This window comes from Cottoperca gobio, unplaced genomic scaffold (assembly GCF_900634415.1).
Source record: "Cottoperca gobio unplaced genomic scaffold, fCotGob3.1 fCotGob3_352arrow_ctg1, whole genome shotgun sequence".
Lineage (NCBI taxonomy): Eukaryota > Metazoa > Chordata > Actinopteri > Perciformes > Bovichtidae > Cottoperca > Cottoperca gobio.
This window is the reverse complement of record NW_021166951.1, coordinates 5001-16642: the sequence shown is the minus strand read 5'-3', so window position 1 is coordinate 16642 and position 11642 is coordinate 5001. Positions and strand designations below refer to the sequence as shown.

The window sequence follows — 11642 nt, the reverse complement described above, 5'->3', positions numbered from 1 at the left end:
CTTCCCTATAAATGTCTCCATGTGAAGAGCCTAATTTAGACCATCTCAAGTTTCAACTTATTTATTGCCGCTTGCACAACAATCCCAGAGAAGCGGTCACATGTTCATCAGTCTGCTGATGCTCCATGTTTTCTTCAGGCCACAGCTGGTTGAGATGCTTTGCAGACAATAGACCACAACTGTTCTACACAAACTGACACTAAGCTAATTAAAGCACAGATTGCAACATAACACAAGGCATTGAAAACAATGTCCTCAGGCCTTGCTGTCCACATCATGTTGCAGAGGTTGACGTGGACCCACACCTGATGGTAACAGACGCAGCGTTAACCCCAAGTTAGCAGAGATTATTTTAGTATTAATTCTGTAACTGTTGCTGCTATATTTATCTGGGAGGAATGTGTTTGTTAGTGGAGAAATACCTGCGGTCTGCTGAAACTGTCAGCGCATTTAAATAAGAGCTTTTCTATAAATTACATAACTCATCTGATTCTGTTCATTTGCTGGCTTTTTGTTTTTTTGCTTCTTAAAATGTAATTTCTTTCTAATGTTTTTAAAATGAATAAGTTTAATATATATATTTATATATTTGAATTGTGTCTGCATGTGCTCTATACATTATATTGCCCCTCAGTCAGTCCTCTCTGGGTGTATTTAGATATTCACTGCTAAATTACTGGGTTAAATAATGATCTAATATCCTGTGATGAGCTCAGGCATAGCAGCAGTCAGACTTTCTTTATTCAACTCTACAATAAATCAGTTAATCTGGAACCTGTAGTCAACATTTGACTTTAGATTATTATTTAAGGTAAGTAATCAGTCAAATATGACCTCTGCACATTATCTTGTACTGTATCAGGAAAGACGTCAGCCGGGTTCACAAAACACACCTCACATTTATTGACTTATAGTTCTCTGGGCAGAAGTCGGAGCTGACACATATCTGACAGATTATCATTCGATTTTCCACACGACAACCACAGAAGAAGCAAAGACTGTGTTCAGATAAAGAAGATTAAAAGAGCCTCGCTGACAGCAACACGCTTACGTCTCTGTGGCGGCGTCCCCCTCACAAGGGCGGTCTCTGTACCAGCAGCAGCTGTTGTTACAACACAGTGCTGCAGGATGAAAGGAAACACGAAATAAATCCCTTCGTGCACAGCGAAGGACTTGTGGTGCGTTCAAGTCATGTGGAAGTTTTCGTGATTATAATCGACATTATGTTTGTTGTAGAATATTTCCATTATTTATAAAGTGATGTCTTTATAAATAATGTTGTTTATCGTATTGATCAGAGAATATTAACTTTGATCTGAGTCTCTGTGAATGTTACGTCCTGCTGTAACAACACGTGATAATGTTTTACATCAACTATAATATCGTATTACTCGGGACTGTAGTCAGACTGAAGTGTGAAAGCAGCTCGGACATTAAGGCGAACACAGTCTTTGGCAACAGAAACACACACACACACACACACACACACAATAGAGTAAGGCAGTTACACACACAAACTGTATAAATATTCTTTAAGCTCCTTTTTACACTTTGGTGGTTCAAAATAGACTACTCTGTAGATTTTATATATTTGCAGCTTTACAAAATACATTTTTAGATTTGACACGAGCAGAATAAATATGAAGTATGAATGTGGACGCATGTTTACAGGTGAGGCTTGTTGAAGCGCTGGACTCTATCCTGCTCACCAGGTTACCTGCTGAGATCACAGCCCTGTGTGAGTGAAATGTTTCACCCCCCAGTTATCAGATAAGACTTAAAGAAGAGCAGCAGCGTTGAGTTGTTTCTGTGAGCGAGGAGGATCTGGGATCAATAACAAAGATTATTGAGATTATTAAAACGTTCAGCGTTTCTGACGAGATGAGCGTGACGTCATTAAAAACACGTCAACAGAAAAAACAATAAATGTATAAAATCAGCTGCGTGTACTTTTATTCTGAAAATCTGAGCTGGTGGTGTGAGGTGGCTGGTGAAGCAGGAGGTGACCTCTGACCTCTGACCCTGCTGTTAGGGTCATTACAGTGAAGCAGCGATACTCAACTCACCGTGCCACAAACAATCTTATTATATTATATATGATATGAAATGATTCTTCTTCTTCGTTGAATCTCTGGGCTGCAGGATTGTATGACACGTGTTGTGTAAAGTTTTAGGTGTTACATATGAAAGAGTATAATTCATAAACATAAGCTGCTCCTACAGCGACAACATCTTTATATTTAAGCTTCTTATCAGAATTCACCTCATTTCTAACTTCTGCTCAGTGTGTGTGTGTGTGTGTGTGTGTGTGTGTGTGTGTGTGTGTGTGTTGCTCCGCTCTGCAGGCGCTGGATGTTTCTCTCACAGCTGTGTGGGGCCTCGGCTGTGCGGCTCGCTGCCAGGAGGCGGCGCCGTCACCAGGCTCCTCAGGTAGACACAGGGGTTCCTCCTCCTCCCCGAGCCGGGGGCGGAGCCGGACGGTGGCGGGGGTGGCGGCAGGTAGCCGGGGGGCCTCAGAGACGACATGAGCGGCTGCATCTCCTGCAGCATCTCCTCCTCCTCCTCCTCCTCCTCCTCCTCCTCCTCATCCTTCTTCTTCTCCGGGAGGCAGAAGAAGGTCTGCGACACCGCCTGGGCCCCGATGGAGGTGGTGCTGCCCGGCGGGGTGTAGGAGGCGGGGCGGGGGCCTCCCAGTCTGGAGAGGGCGCTCACTCGCGGGTGGACGGGCTCAGCGGGGGCGGGCGGGGACGAGATGCTCTCCAGGGAGGAAATGCTCTGGTTCCAGGCCTGCTGCAGGTCCACAGGGATGATCTTTGTGGCCTCCACGGACACGCAGGGGGGGGGCGAGCCCACGCTGCCCTTCCACGGCAGGTGGCTGTCTCCAGTGGGGGGCGAGGGGGGGGCCACTGATGGACTCTCACAGCCGTCCAGAGCTGCAGGGACTGAGGGAGGGAGGACACACACAGTGGGACAGTTACACCACAGAACTGTAAATAAAGATGGCCGACAGGGCGGCGCCCTCTGGTGGCCGCAGTGAGACACACGTTTCTCCCAACGAGGGTTTCTGTCAATCAACGAGTTCTCATATAATAAATGTGTTTATAGATATATTATGTTAGTAGTTATATAATAAACCATGGTGCTAACGTAGCAGCGAGGTGCTAACAAGCTTAGGCCGTGTTTGACTCGTGTGTGTGTGTGTGTGTGTGTGTGTACGTTTTCACCTGATTTTGGTCGTTGTTTTGGTGTCTCTGGCTTGCGAGCGACAAAGGTGATCCCAACGTCTTCCTCCTTCTCAGGGTCTGAATGATCAGCTCCGTCCTCCTCCGACTCCACGGGAACAACCACCGGATCTACACACACACAAACACACACACACACACACACACACACACACACACACACACACACACACAAACACACACAATTAATTATCGCATATTTAATTCTTGTGTATTAAATTATTTTATTTTATTCTTGTGTATTTAATTCTTGTGTATTTTATTCTTGTGTATTTAATTCTCGTGTATTTTATTCTTGTGTATTTAATTCTCGTGTATTTAATTCTTGTGTATTTAATTATTGAGTAATTAATTCTCGTGTATTTAATTCTTGTGTATTTAATTCTTGTGTATTTTATTCTCGTGTATTTAATTCTTGTGTATTTAATTCTTGTGTATTTTATTCTCGTGTATTTTATTCTCGTGTATTTAATTCTTGTGTATTTTATTCTCGTGTATTTTATTCTTGTGTATTTTATTCTCGTGTATTTAATTCTCATGTATTTAATTCTTGTGTATTTTATTCTTGTGTATTTTATTCTTGTTTATTTTATTCTTGTGTATTTATTCTCGTGTATTTTATTCTCGTGTATTTAATTCTCATGTATTTAATTGTTGTGTATTTAATTCTTGAGTATTTAATTCTCGTGTATTTAATTATTTTATTTTATTCTTGTGTATTTAATTCTTGTGTATTTAATTCTCGTGTATTTAATTCTTGTGTATTTAATTGTTTGTGTATTTAATTCTTGAGTATTTAATTCTCGTGTATTTAATTATTTTATTTTATTCTTGTGTATTTAATTCTTGTGTATTTAATTCTTGTGTATTTTATTCTTGTGTATTTTATTCTTGTTTATTTTATTCTTGTGTATTTTATTCTCGTGTATTTAATTCTCGTGTATTTAAATCTCATGTATTTAATTCTCCCGTATTTTATTCTTGTGTATTTTATTCTTGTATTCCTTGTGAACACTTTGTTTGTTGATAAGTGATTTGTTTATTTTTGACATCAGTGATTTTCTGTAATTACTCTTGTCCTGCCAGCTGACGTTGCGTCGGGGTTTGTCTCCTCCGTCCTCCTTGGTGTCGGATCCTCGGCGCTGAGGGAAGCAGAAGAAACAGTGAAGCTGCAGCGTGTGTGTGTGTATGTGTGTGTGCAGGACACAGAGATCTCTCTGCTTCAAAACAAACAAACCAGCAACTTCATGCTGTCACTGCTACTGTCAGAACATTTAGTATCTGTTGAACTTAAAGTCCATGTTCCTCACCTTCTACATGTTCCTCACCTTCTACATGTTCCTCACCTTCTACATGTTCATCACATTTCTACATGTTCCTCACCTTCTACATGTTCATCAACTTCTACATGTTCATCACCTTCTACATGTTCCTCACCTTCTACATGTTCCTCACCTTCTACATGTTCATCACCTTCTACATGTTCCTCACCTTCTACATGTTCATCATCTTCTACATGTTCCTCATCTTCTACATGACCCTCACCTTCTACATGTTTTCTCACCTTCTTCAGGCTCCTCTCCTTCTTATGCCGTTTGTGTCTGGTGGATTTGAACGTCTCCATTCGGCTCTTCATGTTCCTCTGAAACACCTCGCGATCCTGACGCTCCTTCTCCCCCAGAGGCATGAAGTGACGGCTGTAGTGGGGCTGATACTGAACAACAACAACAACATGAAATAACAAAAACAATACGACACAACAACATTAACATGTGTAAACTTCCAGCTCTGTGTTTATTGTGTTTCATCACTTTTCAACTTTGAAATCTCTAAAATCAAAAAAGTGTTTTCTAAGGATTCAGTGTTTGATATTTGAATCTCTATTTTGTGTTGTTGGACAGTTTCTGACTCCCGACAGCCTCCTTAAGGTCTCTGGAAACTTAAGAAAATCTGTAACATCCTCAAGTTATCCTTGAAGCTCCCAAAGGACCCCTGCAACTTCTACAAGGACCCCAGAATCTCCCCAAGGACTCAATGCAACTTCTCAGGACCCACCAAACGTCTACCTCTTAGCGTGTGCGGGCCCGCCGGCGGGCTCAGCAGGAGTTTTATTGTGCCATGTACATTTCCTAATTCTGAAAAGAAATAAAATAAAATAATATTGTTGGAAAGCTTAGAATCTCGTCTATTTAGATATTGAGATGAAAATCACAACAGCGGTACAATCAGCTCCTCAAACTAGCAAGTACACTCAAAATCAAATCTTTGAGCCCACTTACCTATAAAGCCTCATAAATATCCTCTTTTCAGCAGTATTTTGAAAAAGACCCTCCTAAGACTTTGCCAGAGGTCCACACATTCGTTTCCGGTAAAAAGATATCCACTGTGAACATCGTCACATCGATAAAAGCCCATGAACAGGTGTTGCAATCTGTGAAATCAGCTGATCGATTTTTACATGTTGTTATCATAAACTTTCATAAAGTAATATCTTGTGCGTTGAGTGCTGTAACGACTTCATGAAAGAAAGGGAAAGGAAAGGAGAGACCCTGCCCGGAGGAAGCCCGGGGCCCCCGTCTGGAGCCAGGCCCAGAGGGAGGGCCCGACAGCGAGTGCCTGGTGGCCGGGTTTGCCACGGAGCCCGGTCGGATACAGCCCGAAGAAGCTACGTGGTGCCTCCCATCCATCCATCCTGTGGGCCCACCACTCATGGGAAAAAAACGCTGGGGTCGGGTGCGCTGTCACATGGGTGGCAGTGATGGTCAGGGACCTCGACGGACCAGACCCGGGCAGCAGAGGCTGGCTCTGGGGACGTGGAACGTCACCTCTCTGTGGGGGAAGGAGCCGGAAGTAGTGCAGGAGGTGGATCGCTACCAGTTGGATCTGGTGGGGCTTACCTCCACGCACAGTCTTGGCTCTGGAACTGTACTCCTGGATAGGGGTTGGACTCTATTCTTCTCCGGAGTTGCCCAAGGTGTGAGGCGTCGGGCTGGGGTAGGGATACTCACTAGCCCCCGGCTGAGCGCCGCTACGTTGGAGTTTATCCCGGTGGACGAGAGGGTCGCCTCCCTACGCCTTCGGGTTATGGGGGGGAAAACTCTGACTGTTGTTTGTGCCTATGCCCCAAACTGCAGTTCTGAGTATTCGGCCTTCTTGGAGACCCTGAATGAAGCCCTGCAGGGTGCTCCAGTAGGGGACTCCGTAGTCTTGCTGGGAGACTTCAACGCACACGTGGGAAATGATGGAGATACCTGGAGAGGCGTGATTGGGAGGAAGGGCCTCCCTGATCTAAACCCGAACGGTCGTTTGTTGTTGGACTTCTGTGCTAGCCATGGAATGGCCATAACAAACACCATGTTCGAACATAAGGGTGCTCATAAGTGCACGTGGTACCAGAGCACCCTAGGGCAAAGGTCAATGATCGATTTCGTAATCGTATCATCTGATCTGAGGCCGCATGTTTTGGACACTCGGGTGAAGAGAGGGGCGGAGCTGTCGACTGATCACCATCTGGTGGTGAGTTGGTTCAAGGGGTGGGGGAAGACTCTGGACAGACCTGGTAAACCCAAACGGGTAGTGTGGGTGAATTGGGAACGTCTGGAGGAAGCCCCTGTCCTGGGGATCTTTAACTCACACCTCCGGCGGGGCTTTTCAGCCATCCCTGTGGAGGTTGGGGGCATTGAACCTGAGTGGGCGATGTTCAAAACCTCTATTGCTGAAGCTGCGGTGATGAGCTGTGGTCTCAAGGTCTTAGGTGCCTCAAGGGGCGGTAACCCTCGAACACCGTGGTGGACCCCGGTGGTCAGGGAAGCCGTCCGACTGAAGAAGGAGTCCTTCCGGGTTATGTTATCCAGGAGGACTCTGGAAACAGTTGCAGGGTATCGAAGGACTAGAAGGGCGGCAGCTTCTGCCGTGTCAGAGGCAAAGCAGCGGGTGTGGGAGAAGTTCGGAGAAGCTATGGAGAAGGACTTTCGGTCGGCACCAAGGTGCTTCTGGAAAACCATCCGGCACCTCAGGAGGGGGAAGCGAGGAACCATCCAAGCCGTGTTCAGCAACGGTGGGACCCTGCTGACTTCAACTGAGAAGGTTATCGGCCGGTGGAAGGAGCACTTTGAGGAACTCCTGAATCCGACTAACACGCCCTCTATGGTTGAGGCAGAGCTGGAAGCTGATGGGGGATCATCGTCAATTTCCCTGATGGAAGTCACTGAGGTAGTCAAACAACTCCACAGTGGCAAAGCCGCAGGGGTTGATGAGATCCGTCCAGAAATGCTGAAGGCTTTGGGTGTTGAGGGGCTGTCTTGGTTGACACGCCTCGTCAACATTGCGTGGAAGTCTGGGACAGTGCCTAGGGGTTGGCAGACCGGGGTGGTGGTTCCCCTATTTAAAAAGGGGGACCAGAGAGTGTGTGCCAACTACAGGGGTATCACACTTCTCAGCCTCCCTGGTAAAGTCTACTCCAAGGTACTGGAAAGGAGGGTTCGGCCGGTAGTCGAACCTCAGATTGAAGAGGAACAATGCGGATTCCGTCCTGGTCGTGGAACAACGGACCAACTCTTCACTCTCGCAAGGATCCTGGAGGGGGCCTGGGAGTACGCCCATCCGGTCTACATGTGTTTTGTGGATCTGGAGAAGGCGTATGACCGGGTCCCCCGGGTGATACTGTGGGAGGTGCTGCGGGAGTATGGGGTGAGGGGGTCACTTTTGAGGGCCATCCAATCCCTGTACGCCCAAAGCGAGAGTTGTGTCCGGATACTCGGCAGTAAGTCGGACTCGTTTCCCGTGAATGTTGGCCTCCGCCAGGGCTGCGCTTTATCACCAATCCTGTTCGTGATTTTCATGGATAAGATATCGAGGCGTAGTCGTGGAGGAGAGGGGTTGCAGTTCGGTGACCTGAGGATCTCATCGCTGCTCTTTGCAGATGATGTGGTCCTTATGGCATCATCGGTCTGTGACCTTCAACAGTCACTGGATCGGTTCGCAGCCGAGTGTGCAGCGGTTGGGATGAGGATCAGCACCTCCAAATCTGAGGCCATAGCTCTCAGCAGGAAACCGGTGGATTGCCTACTCCGGGTAGGGAATGAGCCTTTACCCCAAGTGAAGGAGTTCAAGCACCTCGGGGTCTTGTTCGCGAGTGAGGGGACAATGGAGCGAGAGATTGGCCGGAGAATCGGAGCAGCGGGGGCGGTAGTACAGTCACTTTACCGCACCGTTGTGACGAAAAGAGAGCTGAGCCAGAAGGCAAAGCTCTCAATCTACCGGTCGATCTTCGTTCCTACCCTCACCTATGGTCATGAAGGCTGGGTCATGACCGAAAGAACGAGATCACGGGTACAAGCGGCCGAAATGGGTTTTCTCAGACGGGTGGCTGGCGTCTCCCTTAGAGATAGGGTGAGAAGCTCAGCCATCCGTGAGAGACTCGGAGTAGAGCCGCTGCTCCTTTACGTTGAAAGGAGCCAGTTGAGGTGGTTCGGGCATCTAGTAAGGATGCCACCTGGCTGCCTCCCTAGGGAGGTGTTCCAGGCACGTCCAGCTGGGAGGAGACCCCGGGGAAGACCCAGGACTCGGTGGAGAGATTATATCTCCTCACTGGCCTGGGAACGCCTCAGGATCCCCCAGTCGGAGCTGGAGGATGTGGCCCGGAGAAGGGAAGATTGGGGTTCCTTACTGGAGCTGCTGCCCCCGCGACCCGATCCCGGATAAGCGGTAGACGATGGATGGATGGATGGTTGAGTGCTGTCCAGTTACTTCCTGAATGTTAGGCGGAAGCTTAGCGTTAGATTGACACTTCGTTTGAGCCAATCGGAGCTTCCTTGGTTTATCTACAAACTTCATGCTCCAATGAGTGTCAACTTGACAAGGAAGTGCCCGCAATAAAATTTATTTTCAAAATGATATTTATTATTTATTGTTCAGAAGAAAATACAAAAACAAATTAAACATTTTTGAAAAGAAATTGTTTATACTTCACTTACTCTGTGTGATTACTACTAACAGGGAATATGGGTATATAATAGTTATTTATAAATAAATAAAAATAATATTTATTAATAAATATTACTAATATCTCCAAATTGCACAGTTTGTGTACGCCTGGTGTTACTCTTAGAAAAACCTGTCTAATAAATTAAGTTTTTATCCTTTTCTTCTGAAATTTGGTGGTGAACTTGATAACACTTGGTTCTATGGTTCTATTGTGTATTTCAGCTCTGGACTACCAGCTATACCCATCTTCAGACATCTTTTTCAACAACAAACTTCAGACTGAGTGTATTTTCTTCAAATTCAGTATATTCAGACCACTATTACTCAGTGCCAGAAGCACTTGGAGTGATTATTCACTGTTTTGCAAGAACAATAAGAGAGTTATCTTTTGAATGAGACCAAAATCATGCAGCTGGTGCAAATGGTTGAAGAGCAGCTTTCAATTTACTTTGGGTATGTCGTTTGTAGGTATTTTCGGGTAAATTCGCCCACACTCTAAAAGGACCACTAGAATAATTTCAAGGAGCACAAGGTCTTCTTCAAGGACCCTTTATGACATGTGGACTCTCCGAGGACCTGGAACTTCCTCTCTGGTCAACTGCACCTCTTCAAGGACTCTACAACTTCTTCAATGAACCCATCAAAGGTCTTTAAGGACCCCAATACCCTCTTTACTGTCACTTTGTGTGTGTGTGTGAGTTACCCGTCTCCTGGGCTTGTACAGGTTTCCTGCGAGGACATGATGCGTCTCAGTGTCTTCCTCCACTTTGGCTCCAGGGACGTTATCGAATTACCTGGAGGTCCAGACACACACCGCTGCCGTTCTCACGCCTGGAACACGCCAACAACACGTCAACAACATGCCAACAACACGTCAACAACAAACACTTAGCATGATTCTGATAACATGAAGCTTAGACAGACTAGATGAATCTCGGTTGTAGGTGGAAGAACCAACAAATGACTTACCATGGACAGCTAAAGGACAAGGTGCAGCTAAAGGATCATGTCCAGCTAAAGGACAAGGGCCCGCTAAAGGATCATGTCCAGCTGAAGGACAATCGGTGGGCAAAAAAAAGGTAAGAATGGTCGAAATATATTTATTTGGAAATTTTGACCTGACTCACAGGTAGTTGGTGACATTGGTGACTTCGGGGAACGACGCTCTACTGGTCATCGAGGGCAGAGACAGTCTGGCTGAGGTCAGGACGTTCCCACCCTGCACACACACACACACACACACAGGTCAATAGTTAAAAGTATCTTCTCTTTCTTTCTGATGTCAGCATCTCTGGTTCCCTCCACTAAAAGGGATGTTTCCATTGGATTTGGGATTATAGCAGAAAATAAACTCTGTGGCAAACAAAGGTTTATGATAAGAACAAAATGTTAACATCAGACCCCTCCTACCTGGTCGATGACACTGATGGCGTCCCTGATGTTGATCTTCTGATACGCTTCCCACAGTTCACTCTTCCTGTACACAGACTTCCTCAGCAGCAGCTTACTCAAGTAATTCTTATCAAACTGCTCCCATCTGAGAGACAGACAGGCAGAGAGAGAGACAGAGACACAGATTTATTTAGATTTTTCAAAAATGAAAAAAAGACCCACCACATCAACAACACCGTCAAAAACAATCATCCCAGAAGCGATCCGAACCAAACAATACATCCGACATCTGAAATCTCCACTCGCCACCTCACCCCACCCACACACACCACCCATCACCAGCCGAATGATGCATGCTATGTGGGAGTGCGACACAGCAACAAGCAAAGATCGTTACAGAGCCAGATAGCATTTGCCGCGCCTAAAACGCGACATGTGTAAGGCCCCTTAGAGTGGTGCAGCCACTATGCGGTGAATGGAGGAATTGCATTTTAAAGATTTATTCTGTTTGACAGCGGGCCATAAATAATACATTATAAGACTGAAGCTGCGTGCCGTATGAAATCTGACCCGGACTTTGGACATGCCTGGGTTAAAGTATCTGCTTCCTTCTGGCTTCCAATGACAACAATTACATCATCTGATAATTTATAATCTGATAAAACAATGATGCTACTAAAACCAGGTAAAACAGACCCTGTAGTTTGTGGAGCGGATTTTCCTGAGGAGAGGTTCAAGGGAGAGCGCATAGAGCATTCCTGACAGAGCACAGCCCTGCCGGACCCCTCTACACACTCTGAAAGGAGCACAAAGACTACCATTGAACTTCAGCACACTCTCAACTTCACTGTACAACACCTTAATCTTAGCTATGAATCCAGGGTTGAACCCAAACTTCTCCATCACTTTCCAGAGGAAGTTGTGTTCAACCCGGTCAAAAGCCTTTTCCTGATCCAGAGAAATCAGACCAATATTAATGTCCAATGAGCTGGCGACCTCCATAACAATCCGAATTAGGTAGAC

The 11642-nt window shown here is 45.9% G+C and overlaps 1 protein-coding gene across 1 annotated transcript; it reads right to left on the bottom strand.

Moving 5' to 3' along the window:
* Positions 1-879: 879 nt before the first annotated feature.
* Positions 880-10764, bottom strand: LOC115005717 (sodium/hydrogen exchanger 5-like; the record flags this gene model as incomplete). The annotated part of the gene is given in 8 exon segments (XM_029427666.1): positions 880-2942; positions 3225-3353; positions 4315-4384; positions 4807-4956; positions 9931-10014; positions 10016-10058; positions 10355-10446; positions 10638-10764. Coding segments are annotated over 8 exon segments (1276 nt in total), but the record flags the coding sequence as incomplete, so codon positions are not given.
* Between the last annotated feature and the right edge of the window lie 878 nt (positions 10765-11642).